The 23,330-nt window shown below is 34.7% G+C and overlaps 1 protein-coding gene across 1 annotated transcript; it reads left to right on the forward strand.

Moving 5' to 3' along the window:
* The first annotated feature begins 7,173 nt into the window (after positions 1-7,173).
* On the forward strand, positions 7,174-21,074 carry LOC105798309 (methyl-CpG-binding domain-containing protein 9). The gene is made up of 10 exons (XM_012628334.2): positions 7,174-7,784; positions 9,915-10,626; positions 10,810-11,880; positions 11,982-12,674; positions 13,183-13,488; positions 14,335-14,673; positions 15,356-15,454; positions 16,086-16,517; positions 17,224-19,446; positions 20,076-21,074. The coding sequence occupies exons 1-10, from the start codon at positions 7,288-7,290 to the stop codon at positions 20,373-20,375; spliced, it is 6,672 nt and encodes a 2,223-aa protein (XP_012483788.1). The 5' UTR covers positions 7,174-7,287; the 3' UTR covers positions 20,376-21,074.
* Positions 21,075-23,330: the final 2,256 nt, after the last annotated feature.

Genomic DNA, 23,330 nt, shown 5'->3' on the forward strand with positions numbered 1-23,330 from the left:
TGAACCCAAATTCAACATAAACATGGACTTGTAATTATTAAATAATAATATTAAATGACTTTATTATCAGAATACGGGGTTTCAAAGCCCCCATTTCTTCACCACTGAAAATGGGTTATTACATATATTTTATTCAATCATACCACATTTCGCATCCATATAGTTCCATATACTTATTCTTATTTTCCATTCAACACTATTACCACAAAAAATTCATTCAAGTATATAAACATTCATCCAATACATCGTATCTATTCATAATAACAATAATTTTTGTACTTTAAGATTTAATCCTTAAATGTCAAAATTATCAAATTATATTTAACTTATACTAAAAGGCATTATAATAAAAATAAAACATAACATAAAAAATATAGTTAGTTCCATATGAGCTTACCAGACAAAACAACTACAGGCAAGACGTTAAGGACTAATCTGCAATTTTTTCTTTTTCGCGATTATCCTCCGATTGGTTCAATTTCTGATCTATATGATAATTTATTTTAATTTATAAATTCAAAAAATCTTATGGTAGCCTATTTTAATCATATATTAATTCAAATTCATTTTCAAAACCTTATTATAGTTTTGTATTTTATTCAATTTAGTCCCTAAAATCGAAACAATCATAACTTTCACATTTGAACTCCAATTTACAATCCAATTTCAATTACATTTATTATAGAATCTCTACTATCTATTTTTATCAACATTTCACATTATTGTTTTAAATTTTTACATTTTAGTCTTTTTACAAAACTAACAAATTAACTTTACAAACTAGTCCTTTTTTCATATCTAAGCCCAAAATCTAACAATTTAGTACTAAAAGCTTCAAGCATTCATCAATGGAAAATTTTAGAAACTTTAATATTTTTTAAAAATAATACATGGGTTAGCCAAATTGAGTTACTATGATCTCAAACACATAAAATTTACAAAAAAAAAATGGACTTCAAACGGCTTACCAAGCAAATGGGCGAATATTTGAAGCTAAAAACAATGGCTTCCTTTTGTTTCTTTAGTGAAAAAGGTGAAAAGAAGGAATAAAAATGAGATGACAACTTTTGTTTTATGTTTTAACATATTATAATAATAATTTAATCAAAATTTGTATATTAATTTCTAATAAAAACACACTAACCGTCCACTCATTTCCAAAATGGTGCAATTGCCATTATAAATCTTGATTTAATTACTATATAAGCCCTTTAACAAATAAAAATCTATAGTGATTAAATTTTATCACTTTTATGATTTAATCCTTGTACATTAATTAGTCACTAATTCGACAAAATTATCTATCCAAAATTTAGTTCACCTATATAATAACTATGTAAATATTTAATAAAAATATTTACGATTTCAGTTTAAGGAAATGTGGTCTTGATATCTCGCCAATAGATGCCATTGCTAGCTCCTTCTCTTGATCTTGGTCGCGATCCATCATCTGTCCATCTTCATAAGGCTTGTCAGCTTATTTAAGGGAGTTGGGTCATCGAAGGCTCTTAGACAATTGCCTTGAATCCTTAGGCCACGAAGGAGGGTCGCGAACTCTTCTATCGCCATTCTTGTGTTTCTCAGAATATATTTGGGAAGTCGTATTGTTTTCCACTTTATCAAGGAATTCGTATTCCATGACAAGCTTTCTAATTTAGTAATCGGACTTGAATCAATATCTCTTTCCTAAGATGCAAATGTAATGCAATCATAATCAAAACACAACAAGAGGGGTTAGTACAAAATAGGAGTAAACAAGGAAAACAAAAGTACCTAATCAGGTAACCACTAGGGATTTGGAGTGGCTCTATCTAGGTTAAGTTCCTAAGTCCACTATATGAGGGTTGGTTCTACAATCAAGGTACCCGAACTAGCAGATTCCTCGATCTTCACCCATTATAGGCTCATACAGACCGAGTTCGGTTCAAGGGAATACATTTCCCTATGGCTGCACGGAGATGAAAATCTCACGAAGACATAGGTACGGACGTATCCCGGAAGTGATCCACTATCCTGCACGGAGGTGAAACCTCACGAAAGACTAGTTTCTCACTCCCACTTAAAAGGACGAGACTAAACAGTATTATGCAAAATGATGCCAAAATATACAACTTAATTTACAATAATCATGCAAACAAGTGCAAAGAAAAGATCATAATTTTTCAAATCAATTTTTAATTTTTGACAATAAGACAAAAACAATCAATTTTACGACTTGACTCTCTAAATGAGTCCCCAGCGGAGTCGCCAAGCAATTGAAACCATTTTTTAATTTTTGAAAAAATGGGTATCAATTTTAAAAATGGAAATGGAGTCACCACCGATCCTTTATTGAGGTGTGATCGGCTCACCTTGAAAATAATTTTGGTCTGCGAAATTTGAGAAAACAGGTTTGGGAGTCGATTACGCACGAGGAAGGGTTGGCACCCTCGTGACGCCCAAAATTGGTACCGAATTGATTGTTTAATATCTTAATTTCGAAATTTTGAAAAGATTTTAAAATACGATCCTTTTATTTTGAATAAAATGAATTAGACGATGAGATTCACTTATTTCAAAGAAATAAATCGTCACACTCAGTAAGTTAGAGTGCAACATTTTAAATCCTCAAAATTAAGTTTACCTCTCATCTTTTAAAACCTATGCATCTTGAGGAGGATGTCCGATTATCTGGGTCAAATGAGAAAATCAAAACCCAGTAAGTTAGGGTTTTATTTCACAAAATTCCTAAATATCGAACATTACCTTAAAATCCTCATCTCGAGAAAATAATACGTCATATTCAATGCATTAGGACACAACGCGTCAAATTCCCGAGAATGAGCTTTTATTTATGTTTTTTTATAAAAAGAGTAACCTCGATTATTTAGATTCAACAAAGAAAATCGGAACTCAATACGTTAGGGCTCGATTCTCTCGAAGACCCCAAATACTGAGTGTTGCTTTTATTTTGAAATTTTCCGTTTTTGATAAATCCGAATAAAAATGGATGCAAAATAATAATAACGATGACAATGTAAATAAAATGATACAAGCAAAACAATAAATAATAAAAACAATCATACGGGCAAAATAACAAATAATTAGAAACTAAAGTAAGAAAACAAACAATAATAAACATGTAAATAAATGAACAAAATTAACGAAATGATACAAATATAAAAGATATATAAACATAAATATGTATAAAATAATGAAAATATGAAAAACATATGTATGTGCATGTATTCATGAAAATAAAAAGTATGTATATATATAAAAAATACAATATAAAAATATACGTAAGTATATATCAAAGTTTAAAAGATATATAAACAAGTAAATGATTATAATTTATATATATTTAAATTAAATTAAAAATATGGGTGTAAATATATATACAAATTAGAAAGTATGAAAAATATATAAGTACGTACATATAAATATATACTTACAAAAATTTAGCAAACATGTATATAGGTATAAATATATGTATATATAAATTATAAAAATGAGTATATATGTAAACATATATATACGTATAAAGTTATAAAAAATATATAAAAATATAAAGGTAGGTATTTATGTACATAAAAATGTATGAACTAAATAATATTACAGCATTAATAACAAAACGAAGGACTAAATTGGCATTAAAGCAATAATTCAGGGGAGAAATTAAAATAAACAAAAGGAAAGGACCAGATTACAAAGCATGAATAACACGGGGGACTAAAACAGAAATTAAACACAAATGTTCGGATGCTCAAATCCGATTAGTGAAAGCGGCACCGTCCAACCGCGGATCTAAATGAATATAGAGTTAAATGTGCGATACAAATTTAAAAAAATGAAAATCGAATTTGAAACAACACAAAACACAGAGGGGCTCAATGCGCAAATAGCCCATTTGGCTGGATGCGCGGATCCTCCCCGGGTCGGGTCACACACGCGGGTCGCTGGGGCTAAAACGGCGCCGTTTTGGAGCCACTGATCAGACTCCAAACGGCGTCGTTTCACATACCACATAAGGGCAAAAAAACCCCCCTAAAATGGTAGTCACCATTTCACTTTCAGCAGCTCTTCTTCATTTTAAAACAAAAGTAAAAAGAGTAACCCTAGGCCCTCATGGTTGCGCCGCTCTGTTCATCGATCCATTAAGCGGATCTCCGAACCCCTGCTCAATCTCCGACGATGACAGAGAGAACAGGGGATTCGATGACGGCTGAACTAGGTAAGGGTTCTCCCTTTTTATCTCAAAAAGATAAAAATCTTGAAAAACAATGCAAACTCAGAGAGAAAAAGGAAGAAAATCAACAATAATCGGAAAAACAATCACCTTTTCCAACGATTTTTGTTCAAATGCTTTCTTTGTATTGATATTTTTCTGTGGGTTTCCTACAATATGCTTCTGTGTGGTCGTGAGTCCCCCCTCCCAAACGCTAACAAAAATGGCCTTATATGGCCGAATAAAAAAAATACATCCATTTTCCTTTTCTTTTTTGTTGCTCTGTCCTTTTTTGCTGCTTTCTGTGTGTTTCTGCAGGTACGGATGTGGGCGAGCGTGCGTACGGAGGCTCGCGTGTATGGTGTTACATGAAGGCGTGGTCCCTGGAGGTGGCGTGGCTCGGCTCGGGGGCGTGGCTTTGGCACGAAGGCGCAACACGAAAAGGCGCAACACGCTGAGAGGGGCTTCAGCTCATTCTTGGCGGCTGGGGTTGTGATGCTAGAGTTTCTGGTTGTGTTGGGCTGCGTTGGGCCATGCTAGTTGGGCTAGACTAGTGATTGGGCTGGAGGGTATTTGAAGATTGGGTTTGGGGTCTGTTTAGGTTTAGATTCGGGTTTAGGTAGTGATTTTGGGTTAGGGTTGTATTTTGGGTTTATTATTGTAAAAAAACTGAACATTTTATTTATTTATGTATTTTTTTAATATTTGGGCTTGGGCCGGGCAAAATTTGGGTACTACATTGATTATGTTGACATTATAGTATGTTTTATTGCTTAATGGATATATGTACGTGTTTGTTTTTTTGTGCACAAGTATTTGAGGTTTTCATATTTTTTGAAGCTTAAACAATGTCGGGAAAAAGGAAACTTCAGTTGAAGCCTTTGATTTGTAATGAACTTTGCATTTTTTTTAGTTCAGACATGTACTAAAACCTTTGAGTGGATATTTATGTAATGATGATTATATGTCAAATTTCTATGTCGATCAATGCTTGTTAATGCATATGTGACATGTTGGTTTTATGTTTGAGCATATAAGTGAACTTTGAGATCCAAATTAATGTTGAGTACATTGTTAAAATGCATGATTTTTACTTAGTTAGCTATATTTTGATTAAGCATGTTATTGGATGAGAATTTTCTATTTTAGACTTAGATTGATGTGCTTAATTTGTGCATATACTTTTGATGCATGTTTGGACATGTTTATGTTTATTTTGAAGCATGTTAGAATGACTTGAAATGGTAATTTTTGCATTTCTAGGCTCAAATCTCAAGATTAGTATGAATAAGTATAGAGACTTATTTAAAGTTTGGTCTATTTCTATAGATTGGTTGAACAAGTATTGATACTTAGTCACCGGGTATCGAGACTTGACTCTAAGTATCAAGACTTGCACAAACAACTTCAATTTTTATGTTTCAAGGGTTGTCAGTATCGAGACTTGTACCCCAAGTCTCGAGTCTTACTACCCTATTTTGATATTTTGGACTTCGAATGTCGTATTAAGGCACGTTTGAGATTGGTTTTTATTTATAGTACTTTGTAACTGATTGTAATCACTAAATGTTAGTTTTAATTATATTGAATTTTTAATTATGCATGTCAAATCATTTGTTTTGAATTTGATTTGTTTGGATTCCTTTGGCAACCAATGTGGCGTCTTATATTTAGATCTATGATCTAGGTTGAGTGTAGGGTGTTAGAGGAAAGCACTAATTACACTTTTATTTAAAATTAGTGTAAATAATTTATAAAAAAATTCCTATGCAGTTTAGTTAAATATTTAGTAGGTAAAAATGTATGAAAAAAATATTTGTCAACAAAACATATGTTCCAAAGTTAAAATACTATTATTATTGCATAAAATAACTTCTTAAATATAAATTATGTATAGGTGTATTTGAAAAGCAAGTGTAATTGGATTTTAATGTAATTGTTTGTAGTTACCCATATAATTACGTCAATTCTCATCCTCCCCTACGGATAGGAGAGTATAATTAGAGTGCTCCACCTCCAATTATACTCAATTCAGTAGAACCTGCTAACAATTACAAACAATCAAATAAATGCGAATACTAGGTGCTTTCCAAATTCAATAAGAAGAAGTCAATTCAGATTTATAGCAATTATACAAATTTAGATTCAAATATTATAAAAAAACAAAAAATATCTATACTATAAACTCTTAACTAAAAGTAGTGTGAATAATTAATTGGACATAAATTTAATTAGGAAATGACTAAAAACAATATTTTAGGAAAAAATCTCAAAGTTAATATTGAGCGATTTGGTCTTTCTTAAAAAATTAGAGCAATTTAATCATTATCAATTTGAAAATGAGCAATAAAAGATAATTAATTGCAACATTAACATTTTCATCAAATATACATAATTTTGATTGATATAATAACAAATTAAGCTTTCTATATTTATATATTTTATATAAATATTGACAAAACGCATCTGAGATGTTACGAACTAAATTTGTCAAATCATACTAGATTGATAAAATATGTGAATTTTGAAGTTTCCAAATTGATAATTAATAAGTTGCTTTGATTTTTTGAGAGATGTCAATTTATTTAGTATCGAAATTGATTTCTATCCATTTTATAAAGTAAATTTAATATTAAAAATATATTTATTTATAAAATTAATAAAATAAATATTTTTATTTCATTAGAGGATGTAGAATATCTCTTAATTAAATTGACGAAAATATTAAAAAAACAGGATATACTATCACAAAAAGAAAAACCTCAAACTATTTGACTTCTAGTTATCCCCGTTCGAAGACAAGATCCCCAAACCAACTCTTTCCTAAACAGAAAACCATTTAGACTTATATTCCACGTGTCAGCCTATTAAAGCGAGTACTGTAAAATTCCTCCTATCCAAAATATAAATATAAAATAATTAAAAAAAGCTTCTCTCTTCTCTATTTTAATAGTTTCCTCTGACAATTCTTTATATTTTTTTAACCTTCGGTTCCATTTTTTTAAAAAAAAACTTTCAGAAAGAAATGTATTTGTTCTTCAAAAAACCCCGACTCGGATAAAGAACAAACCAACCAAAAAATGGAACTCTCCGATTCGAACGATTCAAAGCCCGAGACTCGTTCAACCCTCGGCATCGATCTAAACGAGATCCCTTCTTCTTCTTTTGCCGAAACCCTACCTGACTCCGACTCCGCCGAACCCGATTCCTTTTCGATTGTTCGGGCTATCCACGAGAATCCCGACCCGGCTCTTGGTGAAGCCGCCGGTGTTCCCGTTGCCAACGACGAGGAGCAGTGTGGTGTATGTGGCTTGTCGGCGGCGATTCCCGGTGGAGGAGGAGGAGGAAGAGTGGTGGTTTGTGACGGATGTGAGCGAGGGTTTCACTTGGCATGCTCCGGGGTTTCCGAGAAGTTGCTTTCGGGGGCGGAGTGGGTTTGTGGAGCGTGTGTTGGCAGCGGAGTAAGGAGTAAACGGTGGCCGCTTGGGTTTAAGGCCAAGAAGCGCATCCTTGATATTAATGCTTCCCCGCCGAGTGATGGTGACGGCGATGGTGAGGAGGTGCAGGAGTTATTGAGGTAAAACTTAAAGCTTAATATTAGAAACTCAAGTTTAGCTTTTTTTAATTGAAGCTTTGTAAGTCTTTTCAGCCTGCATTATTGTTAACCGTGTGGTTATGACTTAAGAGTTGAATAAATTTGAAATGTGGTTTCTGGGGATGTTAGATATTGATTGCTTGATTTATTTCTAGCGTTCTTTAGCTTAATGTGTTAATTTGGAGATGGGTTAGGGCATTTTTAAAAGCAAATACTAGGTAAGTAATTGAATATTGACTAGTTTATTTGTGTGCTAGTAGTGGAATATTGTGCTGAGGGTTAGTTAAAAATTGCAACGCATGTTGACAGGCAGATTGTTTGCGTTTGTGTAGTGTGTGTGAACTGTTAGATATGGTAAGGATGTTTAGGTAGGGTGTACCCGTGATTCATCATAAGGACATTAATTATACTCAATGGTTTTGAAGCTGATCAGTGGGTGTAATTGAACTGGTTGGTAGCTGTAGATTGTACAACTAGTTATACTGCTTATGAGATAATTGATGTCTTTTTGGTTGCTTTTTAGCAGTTTACTTGATTTAAATGTCTATGAACGAATCTACCCCTATTTTGCCTGTCAAGTTTGTCCTAAAATTTGAGAAGAGTACTAGCTGATGCCTGATGGTGGGACAGTTTGATGGTGATAGAGAATATATCTTAAGTAAGGATTTAAGATGATTAGTCCTTTTCCATGAGTTGAAAATTCTGGGGGTTGAACTTGAATGATTTGCCATTGACCTGAAAACTGTGGTTCTGCTGGTACCATATCATTCTTTTGTTGTTTGAATATTGTTTTCCTTACAAGTGTAATTTGTTGCTACCTTTGGCATCTGAAGGGTTTTGCTGCTCTTACACATGGATTGTAGGCTTTTGGGGGTTGGGGAAGGGGGGGTGTTAGTTGATTTTGATTATGCGAAGATGTATCAGTTCTGCCATTTTCACTGAACCTTTAGGGTATTGACTATGTTGGAACCACCTTGTTGACCAATGCTATGACTTTCTCATGCAGTGAGTTCGTACAGTTGAAACATAGAAATTGCTGCCAAAAGATAGTATTTTCTTTTGCATTCAGAGCCTTCTTCATGCTCATGAATTTCTCTATACAAATTAGAATGTTTAAACCAATCTTGTCATGGCACTGTATGACAATTATTGTTTTTCTCTTTGAAGTTGTGTTTCAATAGTCTTTAACTGTTTATTCCATAGGTGTTCTACCACTGCCAACATCACAGCATTGTACTGCTTTTATATTATATTGACTATGTTGGAACCACCTGGTTAGCCAATGCCATGACTTTCTCATGCAGTTTGTGTTCGTACAGTTGAAACCTAGAAAGTGCTACCCAAAGATAGTATTTTCTCTTCCATTTAAAGCCTTCTTCATGCTCATGAATTTCTATATACAAATTAGAATGTTTAACCCAAGCTTGTTGTGGCACTGTACAGCAATTATTGTTTTTCTCTTTGAAATTGTGTCTCAGTAGTCTTTAACTGTTTATTCCTCTGGTGTTCTACTGCTGCCAACATTGCAGCATTGTATTGCGTTTATATTCTTTCTCTTTCATATTGCTGCTCAATAGTCTTTAACCTGTTTATCCGTGAAGTGCCATATTGCTGCTAACTTCCTTAACATGCTTTTTCATTTCTAGTAGGTTGTTTCTTGATTCATAGATTGCGCTTCCTTGTGGAAGTGGTGTTATGCTACTCTTCTCCTTAGGTAGTCACCTGTACTAGTTCTCATGTAATAGATTGAGGAAACTCAAAATTCTAAATGGATGCTATTTATCTTGTCCTGCTATGTTGAAGCTTTGTTTTGTCTATACCATGATGAAACTGTTTCCAACGTAAAGTTCTGTTAACTTGTATGGTGGGAAATCAGCTAACATGTTTAATACCACTCTTCCTGTGCTATAAAAGTGGTGTACTCAATAGTATGTCTCCTGCTTATGTCTCCTGCTTATTTACTTACTAGTGAGAAGGTGCTATTCTCTTATGATTTAGCTCGTTTTTTCTTCCTTCAGTTCACCTTGTTTGAATATCTTTAGTTACTTTAAATTTCTCTTTAAATTTAAGTTATTATATATCATCACTGGTTAACATATATCTTGGTTCCAGACAGCACACAACGGGTGACAATTCTTTTGTTGGCAGTCGGTTAGGTGCCCCCTTGACGTGTATGAATTCCTTGTATGCGGGTAATGGGTTTGGCTCTCAAAAAGCTTCTAGGATTGTGACACATGCTGTTAAAGTGGGTTTTGAAGATTTATTTCATCGTATGCGAACTAGAGATAGAAGTTTTGATGAGGTAGATTTGGGTTCTCCGCTAGGGTCTTTGAGGAATAGTAGTAATACAGCTATTAGATTTCCATCTCGGAATCCGAGTGACGTATTTTTGCAGCGTCTTAGAGAATTTGTTTCAGAAAGACATGGGGTTCTGGAGGAAGGTTGGCGTGTGGAACTAAAGCATTCCATGAGCTGTGACCTATATGCAGTTTATTGCTCTCCTGATGGGAAAACATTTGACTCATTGTTAGATGTTGCTTCTTATCTTGGGTTGAATCTGAACCATAGCCCTATGGACGCTGAAATAAAACGTGAGGGGGCTTCTCTTCAGGAAAGATTGCATCTGTCAAGAAAAAGGAAGTCAACAAGGTTTTCAATAGCCAGTGGATTTCCTGAAAATAAGGAAAGTTTGATAAGTGGTTATTGCAAGGACTTTGCATGTGATGGTCAAATTCTGGAAAAGTATGCCAGTAAATCTTGTATCATGAAAGCCACTGAAGCTGTGCAAGATGAGAAGGGTAGCTCTGGATCTGAACGAATTAATGTAAGCAGACTTGTTAATTTATTTTTTCTTATTTATTTGCAGCTCATAACATTTCTATTTTTTCCTTTTCATATGTAGCTTATATTATTTCTTTCAGCTAATTGTCATGTTGAGTTGGTGAAATCTAAGTGCTTTAGATTGAGTGTCCTGATTTTCTTCTTCTTCTTCTTTTTATTCCTACAGGATGGGCTTCCTGTGCAGTTTGAAGATTTTTATATTCTCTCTTTGGGGCTCATTGACATGAGACCTTCTTATCATGATGCTAGTTTGATATTTCCTATAGGTTATAGGTCTTGTTGGCATGATAAGATCACTGGGTCACTTTTTGTATGTGAAGTTTTAGATGGTGGTGATTCTGGACCTATTTTCAAGATCAGAAGGTGTTCATGCTCTGCCTTGCCCCTTCCAATTGGGTCAGCTGTCCTATTTTGTCCCAAAATTGAGCAAACTGCTAGTCATAATAAAGAAGGGGAGTTCGATGATGATGGATGTATTCAAAGGATCCTTACAGATCCTTGCCCACCTACTGAAAATGATATCTTGACTTGTTTGAGAAGTAACTTGAAGGAAACATATCTTGTTCAGAATATTGACGAATCCCAACTTGAAGCAGGTTTCATGTGTGAAAAATATGGAGATATGTTAAGAGATGAAATTGGTGAAATTTCAGTGGAAGAACATTCCTCATCTGCAGCATGGAGAATAATATCTCAGAAATTTATTGATGCCTGCTCTGAGATAAGTAAAGGGAAGGGGGCTCTGAAGTTTTTCTGTAAGCATGCAGGAAAAGAAATTAGGTCATCAAGCTGGGATATGATGGATGGAAAGAATAAAGAGACCCATACTCCGTTAGCTAAATTCTGTGGCTTCCCAGTCTCTCTCTCCTTTCCTTTTGTGTATCAGCATAATGAGCTGGAGACTTGGTCTGAGGAACTGACAAAATGGCTGGGACAGGATAGATTTGGACTGGATGCTGAATTTGTACAAGAAATTATTGAAGAGCTTCCTGGTATTGAGGCCTGTTCACGGTATGAATCTTTGAGGAAAAGAAGTTCTTACTCAGGATCATTAACAATCAGAAATGGTTTCCTGAAGATAAAGACACCAGATGGGCTTGAATGTGAGGGAGAAAAAGGATTGGATGTGTTATTTGGGAAGTCAAAAAAGCCCCGTTTGGTTGATGACCGTGGTCCTCCTCCAGGGAAGCGATTGTGCCCGAGACTTCCTCCTGAACTTCTTGGTGACTTCCATCAGGTATTCATGTTTGTTAGTTGAGGAAATGGATATATATTCTATTTACAGTAGAATTTCTTGTATGAGGATCTTAATTATACTTTCTTTGTTTATATACTCAGGTGTGGGAATTATTGTGGCGCTTTGGTGAAGTAATGGGTTTGCAAGAAGCTTTTTTAGCAAATGAACTCGAAGAGGAGCTTATAAATCCCTGGTCTAATCACTCAAATTTCCTTCATAAATTTGACAGTGAAAGGCCAGGAGTTGATGTCCAAAGTTTATCTAGAATTGATGGTATGGGTGAAAAGAATGTATCACCTAGCAGTGATTCTTGTATGGCAGATTCTACTGAAAATCCACATCCATTTATACAGATGGAAACAGGAGAAATGATGGAAGCTGACCAGGCAAGGCTTGCTTCTCTTAGTTACAGAAGATGCTTTGGCGTGACATTGACAAAGGTTCACAGCTCAGTGTTAGGGGTGCTAATAAGTGAGCTGCAATCAAAGGTTGCCGCACTTGTTGATCCAAATTTTGATTCTGGAGAGTCAAGATCTAAAAGGGGAAGGAAGAAAGATTTAGATAGTACAGCTCCTGCTAAAAAAGTTAAGCTCAGTCTGCTCCCAATTAATGAGTTGACCTGGCCTGAATTAGCTAGAAGATACATATTGTCTTTCTTATCCATGGATGGGAATCTTGACTCAGCAGAGATCACTGCCCGTGAGAGTGCAAAAGTGTTTCGTTGCTTACAAGGTGATGGTGGGGTGCTTTCTGGTTCACTTACTGGGGTGGCTGGTATGGAAGCAGATGCACTTGTAAGTTTGGCTTTTGATATTTTGATTTTTTTGATAAACACTTTTCTTTTAGAGATTGTTTAAAGCTTGGAAATGCTTTCATCAGGAATTGTTGTTTGTGTGCATCTTTCCTTCTCACTTAGCACTTTCCTTGTGATCATATGTCAAGATCTGCTAATGATATGCATGCTAATATGTTATGGACTTGAATTCTGCTTCAGCGTTTATCCTTTTGTGGGTATGCTTGATTACACTCTTTATTTTATCTTATGCAGAATGAGCAATTGTTTTAGAACAAGTTTCTGTGTGTTTTGCTTCTAGGTGCTGCTTTTATTTTAATGTTAAAGTGATTTTGCCCCTTGGCATATTATGATAAAATAATATAGATGTATTGAAGCTTATTCATTGATGGAAGTGTATGCTGGAAACTAATTCATGTGCTGGTTCTAGTTATTTTTGTGTTTCATACTGATCATTACATTCATGAGTTCAGAAGAAGATAATGTTGTGAATTTGGTTTGAACTTCAGTTGCTTGCAGAGGCTACAAAGCGAATTTTTGGTTCTTTGAACAGACAAAGCGATGTTCTGACAGTAGAAGATGAAGGGCCTGGTCAAAATGTTGCTTGTGAAAAGAATTTTGTCAATGATGGTGATATTCCAGAGTGGGCAAAGTTGCTGGAACCTGTCAGAAAGCTGCCAACAAATGTTGGAACTAGAATCAGGCGGTGTGTTTATGATGCGTTGGAAAAAGATCCTCCAGAGTGGGCAAGGGAAAAATTGAAACATTCAATCAGTAAGGAAGTTTATAAGGGCAATGCTTCAGGACCAACAAAGGTACCATCCGACTACTTCACGTAGTCTCTTGCTAGTGAAATTTCCACAAGTTAAGAATTCAAAGGCATGTAGATTTTTCTATATTTTTTAACATATGGTGAGGGATCAATTTGTTATGTCATCTTCTGGGCATGATTTATCTTTAGTTTTTATGCTCAAAATTTTCAAACAATTATTGTCTGTGGGGTGCGGGTTGGGACGTTGGCCTAAATGCTGCTGGAGACAGAAAGATCAAACCACTTGTTTATGTGATTTAAAGCTTTTATGTTGCAGGAAAGCAGGAATCTATGCCATATTTATTGATTTTGTTGTACTGCTATATTTAATCTTATGTCTTATTATATTTTTGAAAATTCATATTCTGACTGCTTAAACCGGCCCTTTGGCCTGCACTTAAATATAGTAAATTTGCAGACCAAGTTTCGATTAGGGGTGGGAAGGGAAAGTAAAAGAAAGGAGTTGAAGGCGAAAACTTTCTCCTTGTTTGGATATGATTTTAATTAGAGTTAAGGGAAGAGTACTTAACAACCATCACTTTCCCTTAAATCTCTTCATTTGTATTTACATTTTGTTGTGTATTTTTTTTAATCAGAAGTGTGAATGACAATTAAGCAGGAGAAGTACTGGTAGTTTTGAATATTATAGGATGCTTGTAAAAGAAAGAAGCGCATGATCTTTGAGCTTGAATGTTCTATCCTTGAATTGATCGTTATCCTTTTTATCCTTCTGAAGAATTATACTGTCATGTTTGTCTTTTCTAATTGCTCTGTCCTTCATAGTTTGTGTATGTGGTAGTAAACATGATTCTGATAAAAAACATGTTTCTCTACCTTTTATTGAACACAGAAAGCTGTTCTTTCGGTGCTAGCAGATGTTCAGAATGAATGCTCAACACAAAAACCTGAGAAAGAAATAAGTAAAAAGAAGATTGTCTTATCTGTGTCTGATATTATCATGAAAAAATGTCGCATCATATTACGTCATGCTGCTGCTGCTGATGATTCAAAGATCTTCTGCAACTTGTTGGGGAGAAAGCTAATGAATTCCAGTGATAATGATGATGAGGGGCTCCTTGGGTCTCCTGCCATGGTGTCTCGTCCTCTGGATTTTAGGACTATTGATTTGAGATTGGCTGTCGGGGCCTATGGTGGATCACATGAAGCTTTTCTTGAGGATGTTCGTGAGGTCTGTCCATTTCATTTGTTTCCTACTGCTTAATTGTTTTTCTGGTTGTAACCTCTCTACATCTTTTGTTTCTTCTGATTTCCCTTTTGCATGGTTTTTGATGCATACAGCTTTCTGTTTTTCTTCTTCTTACTTTTTCTTTTGATAGACCCCTTGCCGCTGGTTTATTCTGCAGCATTTGATGATGTTACATTAGTCTAAGATTGTAGGTTTTAGACTTTTGTGCATTAATAAATATAGGTTACATGTGTTTGCATGAGTGAAAATTCTCTTTAACTTTGCCTTTCGAGTTAACTTTTCGCCTTTTTCTGTGCCTTATATCTTGGAAAGGAGTATAAACCTTAGGAGTTTAGTACACTCAAATATTGCTTTCACATGCTGTAGTTGCTTGCTCATTTGCCTGGATTGTCTTTACTTTTGATTTTTCTGCCTTTAACCTTGCATGATTCTTACTCTCAATGCTTTGATGCATGCCACTATTGCAGCTATTATCTGTTTCATTTATTTGTTTTGGAGCTTCGTTTACCGGGATTATCTTTGTACTTCTCTTGTTTTCTACATATTTTTCTTCTGAACCTTTGATCCAGGTGTTATGTTCATGTTTAGAGGTTGGCTGCCTTTCTCAGTTTGGAACTGTGCAGATGTAATTGTCCATCTAATAATTGTTTCTTTTGCTTGGCAGTTATGGAGTAATGTTCGTACTGCTTTTGCCGATCAGCCTGATTTAGTTGAATTGGCAGAGTCTCTATCTGAAAACTTTGAGTCCTTGTATGAAAAGGAGGTTCGTTAGTTCCTTTTTTTTTTTCATACTATTTCTTTGCAAGTAAATTTCTTTTATCATTAACTGGCCAAGAAGTGCCTAAATATTTTTGTACAATGAATTATGCACACTGATGAAGCTTTTATAAATGGAGTATTGATATGTTTTTCATTTTTTGTTAAAAAAACAGTGTTTTTAGTTAGATCCTCTTAAATTAAAGTTGAAGGTTAATCTTTCTTCAAATTAACTAACATATATAAAATAAAACACTCACAGTAGCACAATAAACTAATGATAGGGTTGTCTGTCAGTTGCACTAACAGTTACGTTCAAATGAGCATAGCCTCATGCTGGAGACATTGTGCTATGTGATTGTATTTGCCTGTTTCGCTGACTTGCATACAAAGATTGTTCCAACTATGAGTTTAGGAATTTGATTCCCAGTTGGACATGATCTTGAGGAATTATGGCTAGATACTTCCTCATTTACTTCATGAGTTAGTTAACAACAGCCTTTTGGTGCCTGATCAATTATAAATAATTTGCCATGTACTCTAGTTCTCTGTGGTCATTCCCCCATTAGTGTTGCTTGTTTTGCATCTAGACCTAGTTTGGTGGTATATTAGTTGTTAATTTATTCATTTTGTGGCAGGTACTTATCCTAGTTCAGAAATTGGTGGAATATGCTAAATTGGAATGCTTTGATGCTGAGACAAAGAAGGAAATAAATGATATACTTGCTTCTACAAGTGATATCCCTAAAGCGCCTTGGGATGAGGGAGTTTGCAAAGTGTGCGGTATTGACAAAGATGATGATAGTGTTCTTCTGTGCGACACTTGTGATGCTGAGTATCATACATATTGCTTGAATCCTCCACTGGCAAGGATTCCTGAAGGAAACTGGTATTGCCCTGCTTGTGTTAGCAAACGTATGGTTCAAGATGCATCCGAACCTTCACATGTTATCATCCGAAGGAGAGGTAAAAAGTATCAGGGAGAGGTTACCCGTGGCTACTTGGAAGCACTTGCACATTTAGCAGCTGTGATGGAAGAAAAAGAGTATTGGCAGTTTAGCGTTGATGAGGTTTGTCTTTGAACTTTGCTTGGCGTGCATATTTTTAGTCATATTGTCTGGTTAACCTTTCTTTTTTAGTATTGTACATGAAAACATTGATTCTTTTGATTGCTATTGACTGCAAGTCTCTGAATTTTGCTTATTGTTTTTCTTTTGCTACATTTCATGATAAAAAAATAGAAGCTATCGTGTTCTTGCTTGTTGTATGTGTCCTTGAATGAAAATGCATTTATGGTGGCTATTTTTACCTTCCCGTTGTTATTGTGCACTTATGTGTTTCTTCTTTTGTTGGGTCTATTACCTGGAATTGGCCCCCTGCTTTTGTTTAGGCTTGGAATTGACTAGAAACTTCCATCATATCCTGCATTTTACTACTATTTGCATCTTGTGGCTCTGTTCTGCAGCGAAAGAAGTTATTTTTGTACATTTATGTTATTATGAGATCAAATCCTTGCATCTCCTTACCAGAGCATGTTAATGTCAGCCATAACTTATTGATATTCTAGTGCAGATAAATGATTCTCTGGCTAATTAATGTACATTTTGCTGTCTTTTTAATTAAAGGTCATTGTGTCAATAGAAAATGGCTTCAATGACATAGGAAAGTAGGATTTTTTGTGCTAACACGAGTTTTTGGGTTCTTTTTCCATAACGCATACTGATCTTGAGCTCTCTGTTTATTTCATAAATTAATGAAATTTATATTCTGGTGCAGAGAGCCTTCTTGCTCAAATTTTTATGTGATGAATTACTTAACTCAACTCTTATCCGTCAACATCTTGAACGATGTGCTGAAACAACATTTGAGTTGCATCAGAAATTACGTTCTGCATATATAGAATGGAAAAGCCTTAAATCTAAGGAAGACTTTGTTGCTGCAAGAGCTGCAAAGTTCCATACAAGCATGATTAATGCAGTTGGAGATGGTGTAAAGGATGGTACTGATCAGATTCCATCAGATGGTGAGAAGGAGGCTGCCGTCCTTAATGGTTCAGATAAACATGCGTCTAGTACTCATACAGAGAAAAGTTTTACCAGTAATGGCCAATGCTTTAATTCAATGGATAATGAGGCTCAGTTAAAGGGTGAACAAGCCAATGTGGATGTGAGCAAAGTATTACCTGAAAAAAGCGATAAATCCTTTGTAACAAGTGAGTTGCCCGTAACAAATCCTTTGCCCCAGGAAATTGATGACTCAAGGAAAGAAACAAACCTCCATGGTAAGTTGGAGGAGTCTAAGGGAATGGATGTGGCTTCTCCATCATCTCCTTCAGATTGTAATGGACAGTGCCAGTCTTCTGATGCAACAAGCCTGCATGCAGCTAAGCAAGTTCCTTCTGTTGCTGAGATTGAGTCACAATCTCACCATCTTGAGTTGAGCACTATCAAGAGTGATATTCAACATCTGCAGGACTTAATTAACAGCTTAGAATCTCAGCTTTTAAAGCTATCTATTCGGAAGGAGTTTTTGGGAAGTGATTCTTCTGGCCGACTGTACTGGATTTCAGCCATGCCAGGTGGATATCCTCAGGTTATCGTTGATGGAAGTTTGGTAGTACATAAGAAGAGGAATTTTCTGGGTGGTGAGGTATGGGGGCACTGCACATCAGTTAACTGGAATTTTAGCTCTGCCACTAGAGATAGTGTTTTTAAAGCACAGGGTTCAAAGGCTTCCTGTCCGTTTGTGTACAATGCCAAAGGTGCAATTTCGGCTGGTTCACCATGGGTTACATATCAGTCAGCTGCAGATATTGAAGGACTCATTAATTGGTTGAATGATAATGACCCAAAAGAAAAAGAGCTGAAAGAGGCTATTTGCCAGAAGCTAAAATTCCAGAATTACCAAAAAATGAAAAAACAAGTTCAAGATGAGTGCCAAACTGCCTTTTCATCGTGTGATGGTTGTGATAAAGCTTCTTTTCCTAGTTTTCTTGTCACCAAGGCAGCAATGTTACTGGAGAAGAAGTATGGTCCTTTCTTTGAGTCAGAAATAACTGAATCCTTGAAGAAGCAAGGGAAAAAGGCAAAGGTGATTATTGAAGACAAAATGTACAGGTGTAAATGCTTAGAGCCTGTTTGGCCCTCCAAAAATCATTGCATCTCTTGTCACAAAACATTTATGAGTGATGTCGAATTCGAGGATCATAATGATAGTAGATGCACTCCGGATCCACCTGCTAATGAAAAAGGTAAGTCAGTTGGTGATTCTTTAAAAAGGAAAGGGAATATGAGATCTGATGGTAACCGGGTAGGTTATACTGTTGACATGGAAATTGATGAAAATTATAAAACCGGGCATTCTGAGTTGAGTTCAAGGCTGATCAAATTTCAAAATGACGGAGCAGTTTGTCCTTATGACTTTGAAGAGATCAGTACCAAATTTTTCACTAGAGATTCTAATGAAGAATTGGTGCGGGAAATTGGTCTTATCAGTTCAGATGGCGTTCCATCATTTGTCTCATCTGCTTCTCATTTTGTTAGTGACCCTACCCTAAGACTTGTTCCTTCTCACCAAGAAATAGGGGGTTTAGGGGCTGAATTGAAGGCTACTAAGAGGCCTGGTTTATCACAAGGAAACTGGAGTGTGGCTAATGGAATCAATGAAGGCTTTTCTGATGATTCTTTCAGGACTGTTGCAAATGAGATTAAAGTGCAGAAAAACAAAAGACCAGCTTTGAGATGTTCAGAACAAAGGGATAGAATATCTTCTGCAGATAAGTATTCTCCTGAACTGGGTAGTGGTCACTGCTGTGTAGTCCCACAATCTTCTTTAAGGCCCTTGGTTGGTAAGGTTTCACAGGTTTTGCAGCAACTAAAGATTAATTTACTTGATATGGATGCTGCACTCTCTGAAGAAGCTTTGCGACCATCTAAGGCATGCATGGAAAGGAGATGGGCCTGGCGTTCATTTGTTAAATCTGCAGAAACAATATATGAGGTTTGTCTAGATCCCTTTGGGCTTTCTTATAGTAGTTACTCCCTCCGTCCCACTAAATTTGTTACATTGACTTTTTGAGTGGTCAAAATTTTGCAACTTTGATATCTTATTTTTTTTAAAATTTATTATTGATAAAACTTTGAAAGAACAAATTTCAATGTAGTAGTTTTTAACTATAATTAATTGTAAAATTTAATTAATTAAAATATTGAAAATAATTGAGTCAAAGTTTAAAAGGTTTGACCTCAAAATATCAATTGCGTCATTTTAATTGGCACAGACGGAGTATTATTTTTGTAAATTTTAACCATCATTCATCATTGACCACATTTGGCATCTCTTAAAGGTGGTAGCACCAACTAATTTGTTCGTATACCTTATGGAGCATATTGTATTTGGTTGGGTTTGTTTACTGCATTTGTGTCATTAACTTTTATCTGATTGAATGTTGGTTAATGTAGTGGCCCATTAATTGCACAACGCATGTATTGGATGAATAGTTCGTTGGATTAATCTGTGTGCTTTAAGGACAGATATAGAAGTTAATGATTTTGCTTCGATATTCAGTTTTATTTCTTAAACTTCATTGATTTGGTGGGATTGGATATAACATCCTCTTGTATTTTCAGATGGTCCAAGCAATAATTGCATTGGAGGAGATGATTAAAACCGAGTACTTGAGGAATGAGTGGTGGTATTGGTCATCACTATCTGCAGCTGCAAAAATTTCCACTGTGTCTTCTCTTGCTCTACGTGTATACTCACTTGATGCTGCTATTGTTTATGAAAAGTCATGCGACTTTAATTCAATTGACAATTTGAAGCCCAGCAGCATGCCAGGCCCAAAGCTGCCCTCCAACTTGGATCTGCCGGAGAAGTGCAAGGTGAGTCGGAAGACTATCAAGAAAAGGAAGGAACCAGAAGGCTGATCTTTGTGAAATAGGAGTTTCAAATCCGAGAGGATCTTATTTCAATCAAACTTGATCCCTGTGGCAAGGGAATCTGGTAGCAGGAATATTTCAAAAAGGATATCAGAGAGTCCTACAATCAGAACCAAAATGTTGGGTTTGTTGGTTCGGATTTGCCCCGACTGTTTGGACCTAGAGTTCTGGTGTCAGTGCCCCATGTATATATTGATAAGGCTAACATGCTAACTTGGATGCTTTGATTAGTAACCAGAATTCTTAGAAGCGTCTATGGTGTTGGAAGCTCCAGGACCAATTAACTAGCGAGAATGCATCCAATTTTGGACTGATTTCTGCTGCATCTTTTCGGTTACTTTCTTGGGAAGCAGAAGGGCAATTTGCCACAAAGAGAGATTATATACATATACAGCATGAATTAGTGTAAAAAGAAAAAAATGGTTGAAGTTGAGCAGGTGTAGACAATATTTCATTCTTTATACATCTCTCTTTCTTGCTCTCTGGTGCCCTTTTGTTTTTCAGCTGGTGTTCCATGCACCACAGTTCCTTTCGAAGAATGAAAATTGAAGCTTTTTCTTTCCATCTTTCTTTGTTCAGTTTGTTTTTATTTTTACATTTCGAGCTTCATAAAGTTGGCAGTTGATTAAAACTGACAGTTGCTGGGAGCTATTTGAATGTTGCCCAATCTTCATTTCTTACTTCTAATGCTGTAACTGTTTCCATTGAATTTTGATGCCTTCTCTGATTGCTGACCATTCTGAAATAGGGCTTGTCTTCATTTTTAATCAAAAGCTGCTTTCATGCAGCCTTTTCCGTCTAGGAACATCGGTGGATCATGCTGTTAAATGCTTGTAGGAAAATATCAATTGTCTGCTCGGCACATAGAGACAGGTAATTTCTTCTTCTGCACTATTTCTTTTTGTTCAAAATATTTGGTTAAAAGTTTCCAGACTTTGACATGTAATTTACCCTACTATCCTTTTATCCTAGCTACCATCTTCCTCTTGCTTTCCTGCTTGCTCTCTTTTTTACACTGTTTTCTTTTGGGAAAAAGAAGGCAGGGCTTGGGTCTTTGGTTGTGTTATTATAAATGATGTAGACTGCAGGGATCTTCGGTCTTCAAACCCCAGTTTTAAGTGTTACTAATGCATCTTTGAGATAAATTTGAAAATTTCCTGTTTCCGGGTTCGGGTCTGATGAGCTTGATAATTCAATATTTAGCGTCATTCCAGGTCTGTGGTATCTTAATTACTATGAGCAATGTTGAAAGTGATATTCCATTTTTCCCTTTTGCTTTTATTTTTATCTTGGTAAATTTGTGGCACAAAGCAACATTTAGTCCTTGATAATATTTTCAATTCCTTAAACATATTTTTGTCTAGATTTGCTCCTGAACTTTTCTGTCAAACAATGTCATCTTTTTTTTTTTTATATCATCACTAAGAGATGTTCATGTGGCACTCTGAGATTGTTCAATATATATAATTTAAAAATCTAAAAAAGAGCTTTATAAGAAAATAAAAAATAAAAACTATAAAAATTATTTTAAAAATTACTAGTTTGAAAAAGTGAATGTTGGAACGTACAGCTCAATTGTGAGTTGAAGTGAATGTTGTAATGTTAAGGTAAAAGTTAATTTGTATATAATAAAGTTTCTTGAACTTCATTTAAATGATGTTTTATTATAAAGGTAAAGTGAAGATGTATAGGAGCATTTCTGTTTGGTCTTAGAAAAAAGATGCTATGTATATTTTAGTGGTACATTGCCTGGAAATAGTGTTTTGTGCACCAACCAGACCAATAATTAGATGGTATTTGTGAGTCTGGGGGATTTAAGGAAAGTGCTGCTGCTGATTTATAGATCAAATAATGCTGTGATAATGTTTTAGGTTATAAATCTGGAAATTATGACTGGACGGTGCCATAACTTTAATGATTCTTGGATATATATATATATATATATATATATATATATATATATATATATATATATATTACAACGAGCAATTACTTCAGTTAAATTTTTCGTCTTGTGGTGTTTGTAAAATCATCTTAAAATATCCAACTTTGTTGGTGCAGCATGGATTACCAAGTGCATTCATATCAGTAATTAATTAATTTTTAAAGTTTTAAAAACTCAAAATATATATTAAAAAAGTATAAAAGATATTTTTAATTTTAAAAATTAATTAATTGTTAATATGATTACGTCAGTAAAGTTAAAAGATATTAACTTTTTATCTATTTGGAAATAATTTGACAAACAATAAAGATAAAATTTGTTGAGAGGTTAATATATATACATATAACAAGTTGAAGTGTCAAAAAAGTTATTACCGAACACTTTTAATACACATACCAGAAGCAATATTTGTGACATGAACTCACCTTCTGAATTCTGTTGTGTTTTATTCGAGCTTCTTTTAATCATTTTGTGGAAGATTAGTTCATTTTAAATACAAAAATTTATTTTTATTTTTTAAATTAATTTTATTTTTATTTGAAGTCATGATTTAGCTATGAGCTATATTCATATTTTCACTTTCCCACCTAAACCTTTTTGCTCCTATCTAAATTTCAATTTTGTTATAATTTGTTTTAAAGCTAAAAAGAATGTTACTGAAGCTGATAATTTTGGGGTAAAATGAATTACAATAATGGTTGAGTTATAAAAAAAAAAAACAGAGAAAGAGTTTAATTATTGAAGTTGGAAAATATCATGACTTAAATTTCCTTTAGAATTTTAAAATTGAAATAAAATATTCATAAAATTAGATGATTTGACTGTAATATTATCAAAATTTTGAGGATGTTGTTTAAAAACTACTTTGGATTAATTAAATGTGAAATGTGTTGAGTATTTTGTACTTTATATAATAAAACTAGAAGGAATGATTTAATGAAGAAACAATTTCAAAATAAATTTAAAAAAAATACAACACTTTGAACTAAGCAGTGCTG

This window comes from Gossypium raimondii, chromosome 9 (genome assembly GCF_025698545.1).
Source record: "Gossypium raimondii isolate GPD5lz chromosome 9, ASM2569854v1, whole genome shotgun sequence".
Lineage (NCBI taxonomy): Eukaryota > Viridiplantae > Streptophyta > Magnoliopsida > Malvales > Malvaceae > Gossypium > Gossypium raimondii.